Here is a 20,536-nt window from a genome sequence, read left to right on the forward strand (position 1 = left end):
CATCCCACCCTGTGATATATTTTTAAAGTAAACTGCATGCACACACTGCTTCCAAATCATCTGGATTTCATAAAATGTAACCACAGTGTGGTTGGAAGTCAGGCAGCATTTAACATCGAAACATCTTTCAGGCTTAGAGCACTAAATTCTGCCCTTAGTCTCTTAGTATTACTGCCCCCCTGACTCCCGAGCAATCCAGCCACTACCACCAAAAAAGTACTCCTGCTATAGAAAAGTCTTGCAACAGAAATGAAGCATCAGCAAGGCCACTACTGGAAACCATTACATCAATGGTAGGCAATTTATTCTGTTCCTAATGCGGTACTGGAAACGTGGCTATTGCCTTTTCAAGCCAGTGTGGCTAAGCTCACTGCTACTATCACACAGAACAGCTCATGTTCCTAACTACATGCTAACAGCTAGAAGGATTATTACTACACCTCCTGGAAAACACAGACAAGATTTGAACTGGAAGTCTCAATCTTTTGGCAATAGGTGAATGGTTTCTGTTTGCCCTCTGGAACCATGCCTATCAGATAATGTGAAGTTCCTAGGGCATCACTAAATTCCTCTAGAAACTAATTTATACTGATTTACCTCGGGCTGTTCCTAGAACTAATTCTGGATCATGGCTCCAGGGATCTGTCAAGCCAGCACACTAGTCAAGAGGCCAGACTACCACTAATAAGACAACTGGCTATTTCACAACACCATAAGATGTTAACAGCAACAATATAAGATTTTATCACCTCAAAAAAATGAAAATCATTAATAATGTGAAGCTGAAACTCATACAAGTTTAAAAGTCTATATTTGGGGCTCTTGCTTTCTCCATTGCAGATGAGATGACCAGAACTTTTCTATTTGCCTGGATCCAGAGAATGCAACCTTTATGTGGAAGCAGGTTTAAGAACGCATCCCTACTGGGGATAATTTCTGAGTGTAATTTGGACATGCATAGGAATTCAGGACCATCCCTAGCAAATTGCTCTGTTACTCAATCCTTTGGGAGGCCACGCACATGACCAACACAGTCCCTTTCCCGGACCACCTTAGGCTGATTGCTTAGCTTCTGAGGAAGCAACTCTTTCTTCAGATAAAGGGGAGAAAAGTGCACCAGCACTGATGCTGTGTTAAAATGGAAAAGCAGTTTGGGAGCTGAGGTGAGGAAGAGGCATGGGAGTGGCAGTGGTAGCAACCATGAACACCCAAAGGGAACGCTTGAGTGGAGGTTGCCAGAATTATGACCATGGGCACAGTGGTGTCCTTGAGGGCTTCCCCTAGGGTTCACCAAGCCTCTGAGGCCTTCCTCCCATTCAGCAACCCTTTCACCATGAGGTGGATTTTCTTTTTCTCCCTTGAAAAGTATACAGAGCCAAAGGAGAAAGTTAGAAAAATGGTGTATTTTCTCACTTCCTCTTTCTACTCTAAGTGTTCTTCTACTGAATATGACTTTTACAGAGATTCATTGAAAAAGTGAAGTGTGTGCATGCACTTTCTCTCTCTCTCTCTCTCCCCGGAGAGATAGATTGTGTGATTTTCTGATTCAGGGAAGGCAGAAAAGAAGTGGCCAGAGGGTGTGATGAGCACTTGCTCAAAAATCTAAATCTGTCCAGAGCCCTTAAAAAATTGAAAGTCTCCTCTCTAGAGATTCCTAGTGTGCATATTTGCCCTGTGTCTTGCACCTGCCAGAAACAGCCCTGCCCACATTCATACTCTCGGGTAACTAACCATGTCCTAAGTAAAAATGAATCAATCAGCAAAAATATCACTAAAGGTGAGCCATAAGAATAGTCTGAAGTAGTCATCAATTAAAAACTGCCAGATGTTTGCACATCTTCTGAAATACAATTAATAATAAAGCTATGATGATCACTCTCATTCTTTTATACTCAATACATATAAACCACTCAGAAGAGCCAGTTCTTTCTTCCCTTCTGCAACCAAGCAAAGATACAATACTTTGGAAACAAGAAGCACCATGTCCTTAATAGTAAAAAATGCTATACATTTAAAGAGACTCTGAAATACCACCACTGAGGTCACAGATTAGTCCTATTAAAAATTGTCATTTCCCTCTTGCAACCACCTAGCTTCAATAGGTTTAATTCTTTTCAAGATGAATTATGACTGGAGAAGGGGGCGGGGAAGGTTGCTACACCTGTATTCCTGCCAGAGACTCTTTCAAACTAGGCAATGCCACTTATGACAGTGGTCAGTGCTGACATAGCAAGCTGTTCATTTGTATCTTAATAGCAGAACACCAAAGTGAATGACTTGCTTCTGGCTTAAATGATGCAAGATCATTATTGAATTCAACAGTACAGATCTTAAAATTTCTTCTCTGAAATATAAATGCTGTTTTAGAACACTGCCACCTACCAACTAGCTCTTTAAATTTGTTAAATATGTGGCAGCTTTACAATACTGGTACAGTGCACCATCTGGTGGTTGGAAACTGGTGGAACAATAATTCACATTAGAATGAAAAGTCATCAGGGTGAGCCTCTCTGCTGCCTGTTCACTCCCCACACCTCAGTCAATAGGATGAGATGCAGTTCAGTTACTCACTTTATGGCTATCGTGGACAAAACCAAAACGAGAAGAGAGGGACACTGGGAGGGGGGAAAGGGATAGTTTAAGACAATGGGGGATATCTGAAGGGAGGAACACTGAGGATTGGGGGGAAAAACAAGGAGAAATAAATGGAAATGGATACAACACAGAGGTCAACATGAAAAAGCTACCACAACAAAACCTTTCTCAACTCCCTTCTTACAGTACTCAAGGCCTTCTTACAGTACTCAAGGCTTGTTTTAAATCACCATCCCCCCCCCCCCCTACGTCTCTCCATTGTTGTCTCCCTCTTTCTTTCCTCAGCTACCTCATGTATGAGATAAAGGAGCCCTCAAATATTACTTCACTCCTGGTACCATGTGTGTACAGATTCAATGCAGTAATTTAGTACTGTACAAGTATTTTATTAACAAGCAAACACCATATATGTACAACATCCATCACTTAACCATCCCTAACTGAACCAGCTGACAGTCTTCAAAATTCTATTCTTAAAAGTACAGTAACATTTATCTGCAGAAGTGGGGGGGGGGGGTACGAAAATAGGAGTGAATATGAAAGTGAGGGCACTAAAGGGGCTGCAAAACAGGAGGAAATATTGACTTCAAAATTGGGTGGAAGGTGAAAGGGGTGCTTAGTAGTTGCAAAGTGTGGAGGAAGATGAGGGTGGTCTGTGTGTGAGAAGGGTTACAGAGAGAAGGCATGTGCATGGGGGTGAAGGTAAAAAAAGGGCTACAAAACATATTGAAAGGGCAGACAATTCAGTAAGTAATGTGCCTTGCCGGGGGGGTGTGAGTGGAGGAAGCAGGAGGACAGAGCTTTCTAGTATATTTATATATTCATACCTTAGCAGCCACAATGCTCAGACCCATCCCATTTTGTTTCTTTAGTGTCACAGTGATTATCTCAGGTTCCTTCCTTAAGGGATGAGCCTACAGAAACAAAGCACAGATTAAACTCTATTCCACAACACTGAGCACAGCAGTAAGAATTCATTCTGGGTACTTTAATACACTTATAGGTAATTCTGCTCACAACTTACTTCTATGTTGCAAAATGAAGCACTTTGAATAGCTTAAGTAAAGCACTAATATGCTATGCTGTAGGGAAAATATAGTAAATCCAATCATCTGCATTTTAACTCTCTAGTGCCACCCTAAATAACAAATTGCATATGGTTAAACTACAGTTTATGTCCTCTACCATAATGTCCAGAAGATAAGTACTTGCCAGGTCAGCATTATCTTGCAATAGATGACTTTCATAATCTGCACCTTCAAAATATATTGTCCAAGTTCCTGGTGAACGTGGATGAGGTGTCAATCTGCAGAAACCTAGAAGGGGTAGGGTGGGGGAGACAATGGATAACTGAATGTATTTTCCCAGGTCTCATATTAGGTAATTTGAGAGCCCACAAAAAACAAATACCATGCATACAAATGGTTCATTACTAAAAACAGTGTTGCTCATCAACGTGACAAGTGCTTTTAAAAGACGAAGGAGACAAAACGGAATGTGCATCACATGATAATACAAATCTGGAAAGAAGACACTCCTTTTCTTGATTTAAGGGATGCCCAGATAAAATCTCCACGACACCAAAAGTTGCTGAAAACCTGCATAAAAAATATTGGCAAGAAGAGATTTCCAAACATCTAAAGACAAAATGATTTTTTCTTAGCTGAACTACAGCAAAGGAAGCATTTTCTGTCCTAGTACTAACCTCTTTGGCAAAGTGGATCTAAAAATTCTTGCAGCCCATTTGGGATGTTTCTAACAACATCACACGAGTAACCATCTTCTGGCAGAAGAAAGGGTAGCTGTAGATCAGGGTCCTCTTCTAACTGTACTTCTCTACCATCGCTTCGAGCCAGCTCATCTGCTGTGTTTTCTGCCACTGCTACAACATTTTCTATTAACTCCTAGTTTGGCGGGGAAGAGAGAGAGAGTTAACAATGCTGTACATGAGAATCCAATAATATAAAGTTATCATTTTATACTTTAGCCACCCCAAATAAGCAAATGTGAAAGATGTATGTGATATGTTTAGGTTGATGTTGTCTGAAGCAGATACAACAGGCAAAAGCTTTCGTTCAACTGTAGCTGTGAGCTTTAACTTTAGTTTCATCCCACCCCACCCGCAGGTGCCCTTTAAATGAAATTCTTCAAATTATTAGAAATATATTAAACATTAGTGATCAACGAGTAATACAAAGGGGATTATTATACTGATACCAAAACAAGAATTGCAGGCATTCATTTTTGCAATAGGAAGAAACTGATTTATACTGGATGTTACATATTTGATTAAATCTGTATTTTGAAGAGCAGGAAAAATAATGAAGGGAGACATTAGGTTTTTAACCTACAGTTTGACTATTTAGCACTAATAGTTTTTTTGCTCTCACCACCCACCCACCCACCTACAATTCAAGGACTTGTAGCAAGCCACTCCATCAATGTATTCCTAAGAAAAATAAGAAAGTTTCATAAATAGAATGCTGCAATGTGTCCCCAAATTGGAAACACAAATAAGTCCAAGAGCACTGAAAATGCATCATTAAGCTATCTGTTGATACTCAAAACAATGAAGCAGATTTACATGCATCCAGTTGATATGTGACTGCGCATGTGAGCATTGCGGCAACCTGGAAATGGACAAAAAAGGGGGTGTAATGGGGCAGAGCACTGTCATATATGATGACCTGGAACACAACCCCCATGAAAAATGGGGGGTGCCTGTATTTTCTTCCTTCTCCATGTGAGACGGAATAGGCTACTCAAGCTAAGAATTACTATCACCGTTTAAAAAATGGGGTTCAGATGTCTCAAACTTTTTATTATTACATAAAGTTAGCATAATTTTTTTCATACGCTACTCCGTAACATTCACTGTATAAAAATTTATAGGGAAATTATGTATGTATGTATGTATGTATGTAAGTAAGTAAATGTTAAGATTAACTCACTGTTGGAATAAATGGCTCATCTGGGGCACAATGATAATTTTGTAGCAATGCATGCAGTTGTAGAGAATTGAGTTTAAAGCAGGTACTGTTGATATTTGGAATGTCTTCACGTGAATACTTATCCATAGTAAGTAAAGTAGTTGCCTGAAAAAGAAGCACAATTAGTAGAATCACCTTTATTTTCTTAAGAAACATGACAGTGGACCCTACACACCAAATTGGGGGGTGGAACCCTGCTCTTGAATGAGTGCACATTTTGTGTTTGAAATTCTTAGCACAGGTTAAACCAGAAAATACATTTTTTTAAAATAAGGCAGTTGGTACAAAACAGCTCTCCTCAGTATGGCAAGAAAACAGACCTCTCTGAGGAACACCACATTGAAGAAATTAAGCAACTGAACACCCCAAACCCTACTTTGCAGACACTGGTTTCATGAGACTTCATACAGGTGGCTAAGTCTGAATTTCCATTGTTAAATTAGTAGAGGAAAATCTTCCAAGATCATGCAAGAAAGCACTTATTTTTCCTATTACTACCAAATACCTACTTGTACTATCCTACTGAGATGACAATCAGCAGCCAGCTCCAAGCCCTGTTTTTCTGCCCAAGCTTCAATGTGCCCCAGCTGCTGCCGGATGATGGCTCCCCAGTAATGTGAACACAATCCTGAATCTGGATCGGTAACCAATCGGTTAAAAAGCCACATGTTGATAAAGTGGAACAGCTGGGAAAAGAGCTGTATGGTCAGTGCGGCGTTCACTCTACATCGCCGCAGCAGGGACATGGCTCCAGTCAGCGTATGCAAGACGTCGTCTAGAAGAAAAAAGACAATAGTTTACTCAGCTATCCATTCCAGGTTGAGCTACTCTGTTAAGTTACTCAGCGTTAAATATTACATTATGACTGGAAGACATAAATAACAATGATGTATTTATCTGCATAATGAAGTAATACTTGTACTCTTTTTTTAAAAAAAAAATCCCAATGCAGAGAGTAAAAAGCAGCAACTGTCGTAGGAAAACCAAAGAAAAAGGAGAAACAAAGGTAATGTCAATCTTCATCAATAAATTAAGAGAATGTGAGGATGGACAGACTTGTTTTTAGGTTCAAGAATGGGTATAATAATTTGTGTATTATATAATGTCAGCTATTTCACAGATTCCTTCCAGACAAGCCAGCCCTTAAGCATAGGGGCAGTAGCATTCTTCCTATTTGCAGCATGACTGCATATAGAAAATTTACAATAAATTCAAGATTACCTGTCTGCACCTTTCTTTTCTAGAATTTTTATACAGTGGTACCTTGGCTGTCAAACGGCTTGGCTCCTGAACAAATCAGCTCCCGAACGCCGCAAACCTGGAAGTGAGTGTTCCCATTTGTGAACATTTTTCAGAAGCCAAACATCCAACGCGGCTTCTAACTGAATGCAGGAAGCTCCTGAAGCCAATCGGAAGCCGCGCCTTGGTTTTCGAACGAACTCCCAGAACGGATTAAGTTTGACAACCAAGGTACCACTGTAAATGGTTAATGGGTCCAATAGATATGCATCATTGGTAATGTCTTTAGCACAAATACTATATTTCTGTTGTTGGGCACTGCCACAGAACATGGCTTAAAGAAACTGCCTAGGGCAGTTACTGGAGTTATCCAAGTGGGAAGGGTCATGCATTATTACACACAAATAGTGTATTATTACACACAAATACACACACGGTTACATTCTAACATACAATATCAGGAAACGTGGATTAGATGTCAATGGCTGCCATGCAGCTTGCTGATGAGGAACTCCTCACAAAGTACAGTACGTCTTATTGTACGTGCAAAAACACATTGCATTTCCCTGCAATATATAAGGTCTGCCACCGTGCTCCTCTCATGACAGTAGGCCTTATGATTAGTACATTATATCATAAAGTGATCTAACCTATTTTAGGCCTTTGAGGATTATTTTCTTCTGGATCATCAAGAAATGCAGGCATGTAGTTGTTAAGCTCTGACTGAAGACAATGAACCAAATATCTGAAAAAAAACCCAAAATTTTGTATAAACATTAATATTAAGGTGTCCATCCCTTTAAAGAATATTTAGATTCATGAACATAGAAATTAGGCTGATGAAAACCTGCAGCCATGGAAAAAATGAGTTTACTTAAGTGTCAATAATTCAACTACTAGCACAATCTTGCACATATCTCAGTTTCCCACTGAGTTTACCAGGCCCTACTCCTCAGTGTGCTTAGGACTGCATCCTCACTATCTTCACCAAGTTTCCTGAGCAATTTCCCAAGAAACAGAGGCATTAAGAAATATTGCTGCACTAATACTGAATTAAAAATACCAAACTGTGCCAAGTCAATTCCTGTTATATTTTGAAATTGACTTATGATTTTTATGGAATTGTACCCAGGGGATGTTAGGAGAAGAACAGAGATAAACAACAATCTTATGGCACTTTATTGTTTTGTTGCAACTGACACTGGAAAAAGTTACAATGAGACTTAAGCTAGTGATGACTTACTTGTCCCACAGATTTCAGTGGGACTACACCGTGACTTCCTCCGGGTTCAACCCAAAACTGTTAAGGAAAAAGGGGGTGGTTGTGTGTGTGTTTTGATGGGGGGTGTCACAGTTTCCCCCCATTCCAGTGGAATCCTAACATATAATCTACTAGCTCTATTACACAACGCAGATTGCTTGAAACTGGAAAAATAACACCAAAAGGAGTTTATTTTTTTACTTCTAATTACACAGGTCGCTTGTACATGTCACTTAATATAAATTAACTCTAATAAAGAATCTTCAGAATTTTTACTGTGCCCAAGTATAAGGATGAACTGCTCCTCACTTAGAGCATAATAAGATGCACAATGCACCAGTAGATAGAGCAACTAACAGATATAATAAAACAAATGAATTAACCAACTTTAATTTTTTTAAAAATGAAAACACTGGTGATAGCCAATTAATTATACTCTGAGTAGACCCACTGAAATAAGTGCAACAAAGTTCACTATTTCAATGAGCTTACTCTGGGTATGACTACATTGGATAACACTCAATATCTGCTTTTAAAAGCATTTGGAAATAAGAATGTATAACTTTTCCTTAAGCTACAAACATGAATCTGACCAAACTGCGGGTGGCAGTGGAAGACAGGAGTGCCTGGCATGCTCTGGTCCATGGGGTCACGAAGAGTCGGACACGACTGAACGACTAAACAACAACAACAACAACTTTTCCTGAATAAGGAAAAACTTGATGAACGTACTATATACAGAAATCCAATTATCTTACTTGAAAGCCATTTGAACTAGGTGTGCCAAAACATCTTGTGCATCTAAGGTGATTCGGCTAAGCTCTCGATCCTGCTTAATGAAGTTTAGCAGCTCAGATGCATTTGCCATCCAGAAAGCAAGTGACCCTGCAATATTCTTCTGTTTCTGAAAATATTTTTCAAAAAGTCGTGTAAACATCAAAAGGAAGTCTTCCTCTGGCAATTCAGCTTGCATTCATTATCAAAAGGCTCTGTTTAGATAGACCAGTACCCCCTCCATATTACCAAATATAACTCAGTTACCAGATATTTGCAAAGAATTTCTATGAAACTGTAAGTAATATATGCTGGACATCTTGCAATTGCTTCAAATTACAAGTGATATTTTAATGATAAATTATTAAATATTCCAAATGCCATTTGTGAAATGGAGTTAGCATGTTGTCATGAAATGCGGAAAGCTTTGATGTATGCATTATCTGGTAATCTGTATGTGCGCAAGCACATGTTGACTAATGCCCATTGTCACCCAGATACTGCTAGCCACTGGCTTTGACACCAAGCAACTCAGTATCGAGTACTGATCTATCTCACCATTTCCCGACCACAAATGCTAGGCCAGGCAACCTCAGATGAGATCCAAAGAACAGAACCACAGACAAAACAAAAAAAAGGGAAGAAAAAGAATTTTTGTCATTATGTCTCCATACTGAAGTGCGTTAAGCAGAAATTATGGAATGCTGATAGGCTGCGCAGTCAAAAAAGGATTTTAGTACTGCATGTTCCAGCTGCTGAATGAGGGTTATGAACTGTTCAATCCAGCTGTAGAAATATTGTATTTTTACATGGAAGCAGCATGAGAAACTGAGCTAAGCCAACACAGCTAGGATCAGTTCCCAGCAATATATCCTACCTGATCAACCTGGTCTACCTCCTGGAGAAAAACGAAGGAAATCAAACAGAAGAAAGAAACTTGTGAACATTCATGGTAGTTTTCGAAATCAAACACTAAATATGAAGGCACAAGACTTATGCTCAGGCACATTAAAACATTTCACCACCAGATGTGATACAACTGAGAAAACTTTGCGCAATCCTGCGAAGAGTAACATGGAGATCTGCTCCACAGAAGACACCAGAGCCTTTCCTTTCCACGAGAAGGCAGCTTTACACCAGACTGCCAGACATGTAGCACTGTAGCCAGTTCAATTCAGTTTTCATATATTAAACGAACTAGTAGAAATGCCAGTTTAAGAGCACTCTTCTGTGGTTGTGAGTGTTTTATTTCCAGTAATTTCGCCACTACAATTTGTGCAGTGGCAATTAATCCATCTGATACTACACTCTTTTTACAAAATTTGTTAAATAATCTTACAGTGCTTCTTAATGGATTCTCATAGAGTGTTGTATCATGAATTTCCTTTCTACGTTTGGACATATGTACACCCTCAATATGTGTTTGATTACATCATCCACAAAAACCTGTAAAATTGGCTGCCTTTTCTGGATTTTCACTGAGATAGATACTGCTTGTACAATAGCTTAGTTTAAAAATGCTTTGAATCTAATTACTTGAATTACTATCTAGGAGGGTCTCTGCAAACAGAACTCCAGTGATTAATTGAAATTCTAAAGTTCTTCCTTCTATTTTACAGTGGACCCTCCGAATATGAACTTAATTCGTTCAGGGGGGTCTATTTAAACCCCCAAAATTACATAAATAGAGAAACACTTCTGCGCATGTGGCAAAACATGCAAGTATACACTTCTGGGTTTGCTGTAACCATAACCCGAAGATTCTGTATCCAGAGGGATACATAAGTAGAGGTATAACTGTACTTTATATTTAAGAATGGATTTACATTTGACTTTCTTGCCTACCACCCTGGAAATAAGATTGAAGGGAAGCATAAACATAACTATAATAAAAGTTTGGCTCAAGCTCCATGGAAACTATAGAATTTGCATGCAACGATCAGTTTGAAAACTATACAGTGCAATCCTGTAGGAATATACAGGAATATACTCCCCTGTAGGAATATAGAATTACAGCCTAAATTTAACAGAGGCCAAAGGGAATATGATAGGTGTATATTTTTGCATTTAAAAATAATTACATTTTGTATTACATTTCGGTTAAATAAAGGGCTGATCAGATTTTTGCAATCAAAGCCAAACTGATAACATTCAATCTATCACAAACTATTCCACAATCTACTGTGAGATTTGTAGATATGCACTCAAAATTGCTAAATGATGGTAGGGACTGCCATTCCAAGAAACCTAGATGCTACAATCTTGTAAAGGAAGGTGTGGAATTGTCTGTCTCAAAATGCATGGTGTGGCACAATACACTTTCTGGAAGAGTGATAGCCTAGTGCCAGGAGGCAGCAGTAGCATGTTGCTTGGACGAGGGAATCCTACCTCCCAGCAGCAGTGAGCTCACAACAGGGATGGACTGAGGGCATTCCAGGTTGACATCAGTGTCTTGTAGGTACACGCACCTGTGAGATGCTGATGACACCAACCCAGAGCTCCCCTGACCTCACCACTGCCCTGCCGCATACCAGTGCACAAGACAACCACCAGGAGGAAGGTACTGCTACCGCCCCTTACAACCCTCAATCACTACTGCTGCCAGGAAGGTTCTACTGGCTTCAATGGGATAGATCTCCATATTATTCAGAGTGTAGGACAGGCAGAACTGCCTTCCAAATCTATAGCACTACTAACGTAACAGGGAGACAGGTGAAGACAGAAATAGGACCATTTAAAGGAAAATACAAGTGGAGCCATAATAAATGAATTGCTTTCACAGACAAGTATGTTTTAATTGAAAAATGAAATCTTGGACACAAAAAACTAAAAAATAAAAACCCTGAGTGATGCTGCTGCTGCTGCTGCTCACTTTGGCCCCACGTGTACCAAAAATAAAAACTGAGTGACGAGCAAGCTATCTGCAATTGAAAGCCTGAATTTCTTTTAAATATAATTACTTCCAATCATTCAGGAGACAATGGGTTGGATCCAGGTCCCCCTCCATGTTCAAAACTCTTTCTGTCCTTAAAGTAATTGTGAACCAGAGGAGCCTCCCCTGCAATCCACATGCCACTTCCCACACTGAGGTTTTCTTAACTCTTCACAGTAGTTTACAAGGCATACACAAGGCTGCAAGGGGAAGGAGGATTCCATCAAAGGTGTCTTCCTCCAACAGAGCACCCATGAGAATTCTGGATTCAACACATAAAAACGAGGTGTAGCCAATGTGGGGCCTTCCAAATGTTGCTGTACTCCAACTCTAGCCTGTATGTATGGTGGTCAGGGATGACTGGAGTTGTAGTCCACCACTACCTGAAAGCACCCCTCCTGTAGACAACAGCATGGAACCAAATTTTGAGCTCGAGACCCATGCTGGCAAAGAGTGTTACCCAATCTGAGTCCTCCTCAGATTAAACCTATTGAAATTAATGGACTTAGGCAACAAATGAAACCTAAACGTTGGTATACAACACTAGTCCTACTCAAGAGTAAACCAGTGGAAGTTAATGGAAAAGACTAAGGTTTATTAATTTACTCTGAGTAGAACCTAGCTAAATGCCAATTAAAATGCTTAAATACAGGTGCTTTCTAGTTTTCTAAAACCACGATTATCTGAATCTCTTGTTCAATATCTGACATAAAGATCTATATGTAAGAGAATCCTGTTACTGGTCTTATTTTTGTTTTAGAGGACCTTGATTAGTTTTTTGTTTGTTTGTTTTACACTGAAATGGAAATCATTTTGTGTGGTATTTATAAACTGCCCTGTGATATCCATTATCATATTGGCTATGTGACTGCAGCCACAGCTATCAAGTTAAACAATCCTACTAAAAGCGAAGTATTTTTTGTAATTAAAAAAAAAGTTAAGCTATGAAAACGTATTCACAGAAATTCTCTTGACACTGCAGCTCACCTGTATAACTCCTTCCATCATGCTCACCATCTTGTTGACTATTGCAATGACTTTGTGAGTACGTTCAGCAGGACTGATGTCAGGTCTGTACTGGCTTGACAATACATACCGACATGCCATATACAAAACGTATGTAGGAGACAGCTTAAAATGAACTGTTGAGCTGTTGGTGTAATTTATAATGGCAGACAAAAAGGAATCTTCAGCTGTAAAAACAAGATAAACCAAGATCAGATGAATTCGTAACTTGTTCTATTTATAAGCAAGGTTTATTCCGTGCCCTTCACCACCAAGTCCCAGGATGGGTCACAGAATATACAATTATATAAATAGCTTAAACCATTTCAATTATAAAACACATAAAACTGTTCCAAGTGGAACAGAACAATAGAGATTCAGCAAAAGAGGTTGGTCCCTCAGTACAAAATACCTTAACTGTCAAAGGCCAAGGTAAAGAGGTACATCTTCAACATATAGCAAAAGGCGTACAAGGAAGATGCTGGACACATTTCTGTGGGGAGGAAGGTCCACAATTCAGGGGCTGCTACAGAGAAAGCACTCTCCCGGGACATCATACCCTCCATTTCTAAGGGTAGCAAGAAGTTCTGAGAGCTCTCTCTGCATATCCAAAGACCTCTGGAGATGGTTTTTCAGATACTTGGGGCCTAAGTTGTTTATTGCTTTAAACTGCGATGTGAACACCTTGAATTGGGTTTGGAAACAAACTGGCAACTAGTGCAGCTATTTCAAAACAGGGGTTATATGAACCCCAACCAGTAATCTGGATGCTATATTTTGGACCAGTTGGATATCTTAAATTGTCTTGCAGGGCAGTCCATATAGAACACACTGGCCTACTGCAAAGTGTAGAGTGGCCAGATGTTGCTGTAATTGGCAGAGCAGGCCACTGAAGAAAATGGACCACTACAGTATATTGATTTACATCAGGCTAACTTTTTAATAGGTTGAGGTCTTTATGCCAAAGAAAGTGTGACTTATCTGAACTAAGAAAAATACCTGGGAGTGATTCTTGTAACCTTTGGGGGAGGGGTGTAGAAATATTTTGAAGGTACATAAACCTTCAAACCTTCCAACAAATGGCTCTGCAAATTTGCAACTTCAGGATTTTTTTCTCTTAATTTTTTAAATTATTATTTTCAACAAAATTTATATACCGGGTGATTTTAGTAAAACCTAAGTAGTTTACAAGTTTACTTAGTAAAACCTAAGTAGTTAAACTTCCAAAGTAGTTTAAAATTCTTGATAAAACCAGTGCCTTTATTTAGCGCGAGAGCTGCTTCTATTTCTGCCTTCATCTCTTACTTCTACTTTGTGGTCCCATGGGAAAGGCATAGGATTGATAGCTATATCCTTTAACAACTATTACACTTTGTAGCATTTCACTGGCTTTTGTAAGGAGTATGACTGGGACTGAGGGGAAAATGTGACCACTGTAACTTTTCGAACTGCTTGCATATTTGAAGTTATCTATAAGAATGAAATAAAAATTGTTAATAAAAAAATGTCACACCTAACCAGATATTGTTTGAAATGTTAATACTTACAGCTTTCCCTGAATTCAATGCTTGCAGGTAATATCAATTCAAGTCCATGTGCGTCCTGAGGTCTACAGACAGAAAGCAGATCTTTAAAAGTCCAGTTTAAAGAGTGAAAATTAATTCCACTATCAAAAGATACAGACTTTTCCAAAGGCTTTGCTTCTGGGACTTTATACACCATTTTTGTTCACATGAACTGAAAAATACAGTACTGGGGGGTGGGATATTGATTCTCCCCTCTTCTTGTTAGATTCACTCTCAAGTTCTACTTGATCATTAACAAGATAGATCATGAACTGAAGGTCTGCATTATAGATGAATATGAAATTTTAATGAATTTGCAGTGCACAAGGCAGCCTGTCAGCTGCTGTAAACAGCTCATGTTACACACACAGACCCCTGCTTGAGGCTACATAAAAGAAGAACGAGAGGTTAGCTTACTAGCACCACACTAAATCCACAGGTGCTACTACAATGTAATAGATACAACCATTTCAAAAACTATGTTTTTATGAGACCTGGAAGGCTGGGTCATATGCAAGTAGGTCACTTAATGAATGACTAACAGCTTAATATGTGAACTAATGTGACATAAAGTGACAGGGAAAATTAACTATGGTTTTATACTTTAAGCAGCCCGTTATCACTTTCAAATGTGTAAACCAGAGAGTCTCTGGTTACAAGATGAAGTATGTGTCTATTACGGAAGTGACATTTACTATGGCCTACTGACTGGAGGGCAAGCCATTTTTTCAAATCAATCGAACAGCTCCACATGAACAGAAGTTATTAATATTGCAGTTGCTGTATAAGGGATTATTATGATGACTGGAATGTCATGGAGATTAATAAGATTTTGGAACACAGAAATAAAGTAAATAATCAAGCCATCAATCCAAACATGCGGGAAGCAACTTTATCTAAATTATATAATTCAGCATTCAAATGATTGGTAATAATTGTATTATAAATTGGTATTGTTACAATGAGGCTATTATTGATTTGTAATTGAAAACTAATAAACATTACTATTTTAAAAAAATCAATCCAAAAGTACTACCCTGAAACTTGAAACCTTATGTGGTCATACTTTTCCATTACCAGTAAAGGTTGCCCCATTTTCTCCACTAACACAAGCCTATTGCCAGCCATTTCAAAATATGTACTGAGTTTAAATCAGAAATAAGCATATATTTCTCTTGACATTGCATAAGAAACTGACAACCTGAAAATGCCCATTTGAAAATAGATGCAGCAAGTCGTTTATCATCATGGTCTCTGCTCACTAACCTCTTTCAACTCAGTTAAATTTGTACTTGGGAACATTTAATTAGATCTGCCTTCATTCCCTCTTTTGACCATAATTTAATATGGCAATGGCTTCCCCAGCTATTCTGCTGCCAGTTACACTTAAATATATGTCTGAGTTGCACAACTCCCCACCCCCCACTTTTAAAGCAATATAATGACTGCCTTAGCTCAGACAGATTTCACAGTAAACTTGAATACAATCTGAATCACGACTATTGGCAGGACTATGAAATTGTGATTCATGTCTTGCTATCTCTTTTACATGAGGAATTCCTGAAGTGGTTTGAAACCTAATACAGTACATTATTCAAAACATGTAATGCTATCAATGGCAAATGTAGTTCTGAAAGTGCAAAGGCTTTCCCCAATCCAAATAATGCAAAAGGCCCACTTGTTTCTGAAAAGTTGCAGTGTCCTATTACCACACCTGCGTCTAAAGATTTACCAGACAGCCTAATATTTATACATATTTTCATGCTCTTTTGGTAAAAATGAAATGAACCATATCTACCTTTATACAAAAAAACCAACACCCATGAAATCCTCTGAAATCAAGTATTTTGGCATTAAAAAATATATATCACACAATTCTACATCTTACATCTACATCCTACCATATTCTGTCCTGCTTTTGTGGTAAAATGAAGCTGATTATCAAAATATACAGTCTGCCCATATCAACCTTAGAAATTGAAAAACGTTATTTGGTACCTGCCATCCTGCCTGGGGTAATCCTGCTGTTCTATTCTGATCATTGGCTTGACCATGCCTCGTTCAGCTGTGCTGGATGCCGACATTCTGTCACTATCCAATCTGTTGGTACTCTGTTCCACACAAGATTAGAAGCATTTATCACAAAACACATCAGAGATTTGCCTTGCCCACCCTTTCTCTGCAGCTATAAGTTAATGTTGGACACATTTTAGAGTGTACTCTCTATTCATGTGAGAAGTGAGTTCCAACAATGCACTCCAGGACAGTGATCCAATACTATTTTGACAGGTACAGAAATTCAATAAAGAGGTTCCTTGATAAAACTATCTGAAAAGGTTGATTTTCAGTTAAAAAGCGAAGTTCATAAAGAATGAGAAACCATACTTTAAATTAAGTAAAACTTACTATGATGGCTAAACCTAGGGAAATATGGTTTGGTAAGCTATGATTAATAAAGTTATGAAACCTTGTTCTGATCCTGCCTAGTTCTGACTAGCCATAGTTTAAACTGACCACAGTTCCAAGTTTGGATGCCACAGGGAAGTGTCATAATATCCCATCAGAAGCTTTCAATCTGCTTCTCTTGTATATATACATCCAAAGAGGAAAGAAAAAGGAGGAAATATGAATGGCTGAAGCTTGTGCATATAAAATAAAACTATGATAATACATGAAGCCCTAAATACGTTTTAGTAATATATACTAAAAATATATACTAATATATACTAAAATTCATGGGAAGCGGGTGGCGCTGTGGGTTAAAGCCTCAGTGCCTAGGGCTTGCCGATCGAAAGGTCGGCGGTTCGAATCCCCGCGGCGGGGTGCGCTCCCGCTGTTTGGTCCCAGCGCCTGCCAACCTAGCAGTTCGAAAGCACATCAAAGTGCAAGTAGATAAATAGGGACCGCTTACTAGCGGGAAGGTAAACGGCGTTTCCGTGTGCGGCTCTGGCTCGCCAGAACAGCGATGTCACGCTGGCCACGTGACCCGGAAGTGTCTTCGGACAGCGCTGGCCCTTGGCCTCTTAAGTGAGATGGGCGCACAACCCTAGAGTCTGTCAAGACTGGCCCGTACGGGCAGGGGTACCTTACTAAAAATCTGGCCATGAAGTCAGTTAGTAAGCTTTCTTTCAAAGAGTAGAGGCTTACTGCTCTTTAAAGAAAGCTTACTGACTGACTTCATGGCCAGATTTTCAGTAAATATTACTAAAACGTATTTAAATTATCAGTTGTAAAATGACTTAGCACATTTCTAGGCCTGGTGACAATTTGTTACCTTGCTTGCAGGCAATCCAGTTCCACTATGGACATCTCCTTCCAAATCAAATGTAGTTTCCTGTACAGCTCTAAAAAGACAACATACATTCAAGAACTAGATTATTAGCAACATATAATATCCAGAAACATAGTACAACAATGTATAGACTAATTGCTTCTGGAATTTGTTACTAGCGACAAATATACATTACCGTATTTTCCGCCCTATAGGACGCACTTTTTCCCCTCCAAAAATGAAGGAGAAATCTGTATGTGTCCTATGGGGCGAATACAGGCTTTCGCTGAAGCTTGGAGAGCGAGAGGGGTCGGTGCGCACCAACCCCTCTTGCTCTCCAGGCTTCAGGAAGCTATCAGCAAGCCTGGGGAGCCTGCGGGAGTTCCTGCGGGGCTCCCCACGATGCGGATAGCAGCCTGCCGCCCGGCACGCGCATTGCCCTGAAGCAGAGCACCCCGCGCGCCGGGCAGACATCCGCAGCGTGGGGAGCCCTGTGGGAGTTCCCGCGGGGCTCCCCACGCTGCGGATAGCAGCCTGACGCCCGGTGCGCGAGATGCCCTGAAGCAGAGCGCCCCGCGCGCCGGACAAACATCCGCAGCATGGGGAGCCCTGCAGGAGTTCCCGCGGGGCTTCCCACGCTGCAGATAGCAGCCTGCTGCCCGGTGTACAGGGTGCCCTGAAGCAGAGCACCCCGCGCACCGGGCAGACATCCACAGCCTGGGGAGCCCTGCCGGGCAGACATCGGCCAGCCCCACAAGCTCGGGGGACAGCGGGGAGGCGCAGCGCCGCCATCCTGCTGTTCCCCGACCTGGTTTTGGGGGAGAAATAAAGGAAAAAAGTTTTTCCTTTATTCCCCCCCCCCCCAAAAATAAGGTGCATCCTATGGGACGGAGTGTCCTATGGGACGAAAAATACAGTGTGTTTACACACAGAAAGATTTTATCTCATTTTCAAAGAATGACACTATAGAAAGGTCACTAAAAGTAATTTAGGAAGTTACTTCAAAACTTCCACATTTTAATCTGTTCTGCTCATTGATATTCTTGTCATTATTTAATAAATTATGTTATTATTTATTGCCATTATTTTATTTATTGTTGTATTTATTGTTGGCTCTCATAGTCATTCTATGGAAAGGCAGTGCAGAAATGTTACAAACACAACACACACGCTCTCTCTCTCATATGCAAATACAAAGACAGTCCAACACTTGTTTCTTCATGCTACTACAATTCAGGGACCACTGTGATTTTCATCATTCCTAACCTCATGACATATAAAGAATACAGTTAAATGCATGTAATATGAAAGGTGTGCAGAATTTTCTTCCAAGTGTCCTTGGTTTTACAAAATTCTAACATTTATAAAATTATTATAGTATAGCATGGTGCCTTTAGCTATGTTGACTTTGCTCTTTTATTAATGGAACTCTACAACACAACATTAGTTTTAAGTATGAATTAAGCAACTGGAAATTCCAAAAGATTTCACAAGATGGAGCAAGAGTATTAAACATTAGTAAGAAGATAATCATATTATTGTTATCAGGGTTGCCGCTTGAAAAATGAAACATTGCTATGCCATCACCATCTTAAATAACTTCCTGAGTTTGGGATGATTGCTTGAAAATGGTGATTTACCCAGCTTTGAGTCGTGAACTTTTCACCATGTGTCCTGCATCTAGACGTCCTTTAGGAATGTGATCTTGAATGGGATCCACAAATTTAAATACATGAGAGGTCCCAAACTGAACCTTCATACCACTTTGCAGCATAGTGGTCTCTGAGATCCGCTGACCTTCTACATAAGTCTCGGCATCAATGCTTCTTGGGGTAACTGTAACAACTCCATCCATATTAGTGAGGTCACAATGATGAGGCTGAATTCCTGGACCAAACAACTGAAAATAAATAACCAAAATTTAGAAGTAGCAAAACTGATACCAGGTTTTTTAAAAAAATAAAAATAAAACCTATGCTAATATGTACATAGATGTTTTGGTTTAAATAAGCAAAGTACTGTTTTTCAATATTAATTGCATTAGTTCAGCATCAATTTCCTCAAAATGTACCATGAGTGATGGGATCAAGTATCTTTCAGAAACCACCAAAAGCTGCCATCTGTGAATGCATGTAAGGTGATGAGTATGATGATTGGGTAATAGCGACATTAATTGAAGAATAACTACGTTATCTTGTAGAAAAATATAATACCAACTAGCATCCGTGCTAGTCCACACACATACGTTTACAACTTTTAAAACTGAAGCCTTTTTTATTATATTTTTCTGGTTCCCATTTTATTAATATTTTTCAGTACACAACTGAACATGAAGCTAAGTGATTATGATAGAAAAGGTTGACCAGTAGCATTAAAAAAATATTGGGCTGTATCAAAAGTAACTTATGCTCAGAACATATCCCACTGAAATTAATTAATCTAAGGTAGTTATGTCCATTAATTTAAATGGGAGCACAGGCAATGACCAATTGTATGGCGGTTACGTTCCTGACACCCACGCTTTGGAAGAATGAGCATAAGCCCTCTCCACCCAGTTGTGCCCCTGGCCCACCTCCTTTTCCGGCTACTTCCAGGTCGTCACACATAAATTGGTCATTGCCTGTATGTACTTTGAGTGGGACTAACAATGAATACAAGCAACTGGATACAATCAACCACCCAGATCTGTCTAGGTTCTGAAAGTCTGGAAAGTATATCATTCCTCTTCCCATGGTCACACAAAGGTTTCAGCACAATTCAATGTCAAAACAAATGGTGGGTTGTTGCAATGATAACATGTTGCAAATTCATGGGGGTAGCCAGGATTTTTATTAGGGGGGACAGACATTTTGTTTGGGGGGCCCCAGAACCTAAGTTTGCTATGTATTTTTATTGATGTTTATT

At 39.5% G+C, this 20,536-nt stretch overlaps 1 protein-coding gene across 50 annotated transcripts in view; it reads right to left on the reverse strand.

Annotated features, from left to right (window-relative positions):
* AFDN (afadin, adherens junction formation factor) overlaps nt 1-20,536 on the reverse strand; it is an 88,256-nt gene that overhangs the window by 24,925 nt on the left and 42,795 nt on the right. For 32 of the 50 annotated variants that reach the window (XM_083434000.1, XM_083433970.1, XM_083433998.1 and 29 more), the window contains 13 exons: nt 19,273-19,532; nt 17,636-17,705; nt 16,360-16,472; nt 14,344-14,405; nt 12,779-12,984; nt 9,737-9,757; nt 8,844-8,989; nt 7,475-7,569; nt 6,095-6,360; nt 5,547-5,690; nt 4,301-4,499; nt 3,808-3,911; nt 3,423-3,509 (listed from right to left, as the gene is read on the reverse strand). In XM_083434000.1, coding sequence (XP_083290126.1) covers nt 3,423-3,509; nt 3,808-3,911; nt 4,301-4,499; nt 5,547-5,690; nt 6,095-6,360; nt 7,475-7,569; nt 8,844-8,989; nt 9,737-9,757; nt 12,779-12,984; nt 14,344-14,405; nt 16,360-16,472; nt 17,636-17,705; nt 19,273-19,532 — 1,773 coding nt within the window. The remainder of the gene's footprint in view (nt 1-3,422; nt 3,510-3,807; nt 3,912-4,300; nt 4,500-5,546; nt 5,691-6,094; nt 6,361-7,474; nt 7,570-8,843; nt 8,990-9,736; nt 9,758-12,778; nt 12,985-14,343; nt 14,406-16,359; nt 16,473-17,635; nt 17,706-19,272; nt 19,533-20,536) is intronic. The other 18 variants (XM_083434005.1, XM_083434001.1, XM_083433973.1 and 15 more) reach the window with 1 other exon arrangement.

The sequence above is a fragment of the Podarcis tiliguerta genome (genome assembly GCF_965153285.1).
Source record: "Podarcis tiliguerta genome assembly, chromosome: 3".
Taxonomy (NCBI): domain Eukaryota; kingdom Metazoa; phylum Chordata; class Lepidosauria; order Squamata; family Lacertidae; genus Podarcis; species Podarcis tiliguerta.